The sequence below is a fragment of the Salvelinus fontinalis genome, chromosome 3, assembly GCF_029448725.1.
Source record: "Salvelinus fontinalis isolate EN_2023a chromosome 3, ASM2944872v1, whole genome shotgun sequence".
In the NCBI taxonomy this organism is placed as follows: domain Eukaryota; kingdom Metazoa; phylum Chordata; class Actinopteri; order Salmoniformes; family Salmonidae; genus Salvelinus; species Salvelinus fontinalis.
This window is the reverse complement of record NC_074667.1, coordinates 4781940-4785445: the sequence shown is the minus strand read 5'-3', so window position 1 is coordinate 4785445 and position 3506 is coordinate 4781940. Positions and strand designations below refer to the sequence as shown.

At 40.3% G+C, this 3506-nt stretch overlaps 1 protein-coding gene across 1 annotated transcript; it reads right to left on the bottom strand.

Moving 5' to 3' along the window:
• Window positions 1-2616, bottom strand: LOC129836242 (homeobox protein MSH-C-like). The gene is made up of 2 exons (XM_055902140.1): window positions 2088-2616; window positions 1-1558 (listed from the first exon to the last, which is right to left on the bottom strand). The coding sequence occupies exons 1-2, from the start codon at window positions 2521-2523 to the stop codon at window positions 1143-1145; spliced, it is 852 nt and encodes a 283-aa protein (XP_055758115.1). The 5' UTR covers window positions 2524-2616; the 3' UTR covers window positions 1-1142.
• Between the last annotated feature and the right edge of the window lie 890 nt (window positions 2617-3506).

Below are 3506 nucleotides of genomic sequence, written 5' to 3'. Positions count from 1 at the left end.
GAAGTTTAAATTATAATGTTTATTTACTGAGCTCAGTTTTTACAGGTATAAGTGAATAATTAAAATAAGACCATGTATGTACACAGTACAGATACAGAGATATTTAATAAATATCAATATTCCTGCGTCTTCTTCCATCAGAGTTGCAGGACACGTGAACACTATTTACAATGATATTATTTATATTTCTTGAAAATAAAATCAATTTTATATCATACAAATATCCCATTTGTAATTGGTCTTAAGGCCTCTCATAGTAAAAAAGTACAAATTGTTTATGCACATTTGTTTTCTAAAGTAATATTTCACTCCATGAAAAGAACCCGGATTTACAGAGCTTGCAACTCGAAAGAAATGCGGCAAATGTACACATGCATAATTCTGTTGGTCATGATTTTCCATAATTGTATGCACGTACAATTGAATGTGAAAAATCGTCAATATTGAACAAATGAAACAAATGACAGACATTTTACAGTTCAAGTAAGCTTTTCGAGAGCTCAAAATAGGCCTAGTTGATATTTTAAGGCACTTTCAATAAGGCTGTTTTAAGTACTTTTTCGTTGCATGGCGCACAGGGCTATATATTATGCACGAGGATATTACCGTTGTCTAGGCCTGTTAAATTACATAAACTTAATGTAAATGCCCCCCCTTTGAGTATAATCGAAATGGATACAAAAATGTATAGGTCTAGTGATCAATTACACACGCTGCAAGTGGCAAACGGATTGTGTTTTTAAGGCCTCACGTGCATTAACAACTTGGCCATTGATAATTGCTCAACTATCAGAAATCGCCATCAGAAATATACAAAATAAGGCCTACAGGCCTTTGATATAAAATGATCTTGCAATCACCATCTTTCAATCAACAATGTGGCCAACATTTGGCTAAGCATATCTAGGCATGAGAACATATCCCACAAGTTTTGGCCTATTTGACTTTAATGAGCGTATACAACATATATCTAAAAATGATCTCGGTCGTGTAGACAAATATAGGCCTATGGGCTTTCTGGGAAATGTTGCCTTTCTGGAAGAATATCCGTTTCAAACAGGGGGTAAAGTTAAGTGTTGCAACCATGTTTGAAGACATACAAATGACATCATTTTCTTTCAAATGTAAATACACAATCTAGGTCAAGACAAATAATACATTCCATAGGTGACAGGTCCACCGAAGAGTCCCGGAACAGGTAAAGTGGGCCTGGGGTAGGCGTTAGAATGTCCGTAGAGAGATGGAGAGCCCATGTGCGCTCCCAGGGGGAATGGCAGAGCAAAGGCAGGTAGCATGGGTTTCGACGCCAGTTTGTACTTTTCCAACTCGGCCTCCTGAAGTCTCTTGGCTTTAGCCCTTCTGTTTTGGAACCAGATTTTGACCTGGGTCTCGGTCAAATTGAGGGAGTTTGAGAATTCGGCTCGCTCTGCAATGGAGAGGTACTGCTTTTGTCGGAACTTCCTTTCCAGAGCGAGCAGCTGGGAGGTAGTGAAGGGCGTTCGAGGTTTTCGGTTGTTTTTATGTTTCCTTAAAGGACATGGAGGTGGACTTAAGCTTCCTGGGGGGACAAATAAATTAAAAGGTATTGTTATTAAATGAAAAACTCGAGGACTGCTGACCCTTTAAAACAACACATTTCACTGCGCCTATGTGACAATAAAACGTTTTTTTTTCTTCACAATTAGTCTCACCAAACAACGTATACATTTAAGGACATTGCCATAAGGTTTATTACTGCACCGTGGCTTTTAATGGATAGGCCTACCAATTTCCCAATTCCAAAATAGGCCTATGACAAAGTTTGTCTAATGGTGCACAGTTTAGACCTATCAGGCTACTCTGAAATAACATTGTATTATTAGACTGATATTGGGACATTTCGAGTCAAATTCTATAGATTTTTGGATAGACAGGCACGACCACAGTGATGACAACTTATGTAAGGTATGTTTATAATGATCTACTATGTGAGGTAATAACGATCTAATAAATCAATAATAGACTAATAATAGAAAAACTACTACTATATATTATTATTATAATAGACAAACAATAGGGAATAGTTGGCCTAATTAGCAGGGACTTACGAGGGGGAGTCGAGAAAGATGAAGTCTGGAACCAAGTGCTCTGGTCTTTCTCACAAAATTCTTGATTGTCGTCATTCTGACAGTCCGACACGCTCTGCGAGGTTTCCGGGGAAACTTTCCTCTCAACGTAAAAAGTCCTTGGAGAAAACTGTTCGGTGATCTGCACCGCCGCCGCCACAGGCTTCGGTTGAACGAAACCCGATTCCGAGGAGGGAGAAGAATAGTAAGTCCTGCAGGTTGTTTTCTTGGAAATCAATGATTCGACGCTGAATGGAAGACTGCTCGTCTTACTTTTGTATCCTTTGTCGGTTGTCATATCTTTGGGTTGAAGTTCCTCACACTCCGTATCCGACACTTCTTTCTGGTGGAGTTTAATCTCGTGGGACGGAGACCCCGGTAGGCCAACGGGATTCATCTGAAAGGGGTACGGGGCCATACACCTCCGCCTGGCCAGCTCAGGAAAATCGAATCGCAGAGTATAGCGTCTGGTGCTGTCCTCGCTGTCAGAATATTGCCCAGTAGCTCAACTCACTAGATGGGGTCGTCTATAAAAGGGCAGTAAGTGTTCCCCTCTCCGCGCCGTCCAATCATCGTCTCAACTCGGCCTCGTGACGTTCCCAGCCTTCCTTTCCTCCGTCCCCATTGGCCCTCTGCCTTCCAAGAGACATCAAGAGGCCCTTTGAAAGCAACAAGAAGTTTTAATCATACAGACCCCGTGCGGAGCTGGTGCATTGATAGCTCAAGGGTTTTTTTTGTCTCCGCGGAACACAAAGTAGACCAATTTTAGCGCAATTAACCAGTGGGGAGGCCTCATGAGTATTTACATCCATTAGTTGAGCACTTATTGGAACCTTTTAATTAATTAATTTCGCACCCGAGAACGTTGTGATAAGATACAGAAGAATGCAAGGTTATAAAGGAATCCTTCTAAAGTAGTAAATAGGCGAAAATAAAATGAGAAAGGACAAAAAATAAGGATATACACAAATATACAAATAAATTGAAACTCATTAGAATATTAAAAGTCATATAACCATTTATGAACAGACATAATGGAGAAATAAATCGATTTGCTATGACTGTTTGTCACACAGCATTACGCCAATTTAAAGGCTGTCATGGATTTTTTTTAAAGTTTACAATAGGCTCGGTTGAGAAGCAACAGGCGTTTTTTCTTCAGGTCAAACTATTTAATAAGCCAGACAAGTTGTGTTGTGGAAGGCGCCAGCCTCGGCGGGATCAGAAAGGAAGCTACCTCGGGGAGAAAAGGGAACGGTTAACTCCACTTAACCAGTTGTCCTCGAAATATTTTTCATAGTCCAGTGCATAGCTGCAGGAAGGAGGCACAACCACTGACATTAAAGACGGTTTCATTTCTTGGAAGAAGAGAACAAACATAACTTGATCGGGTGATAAGAG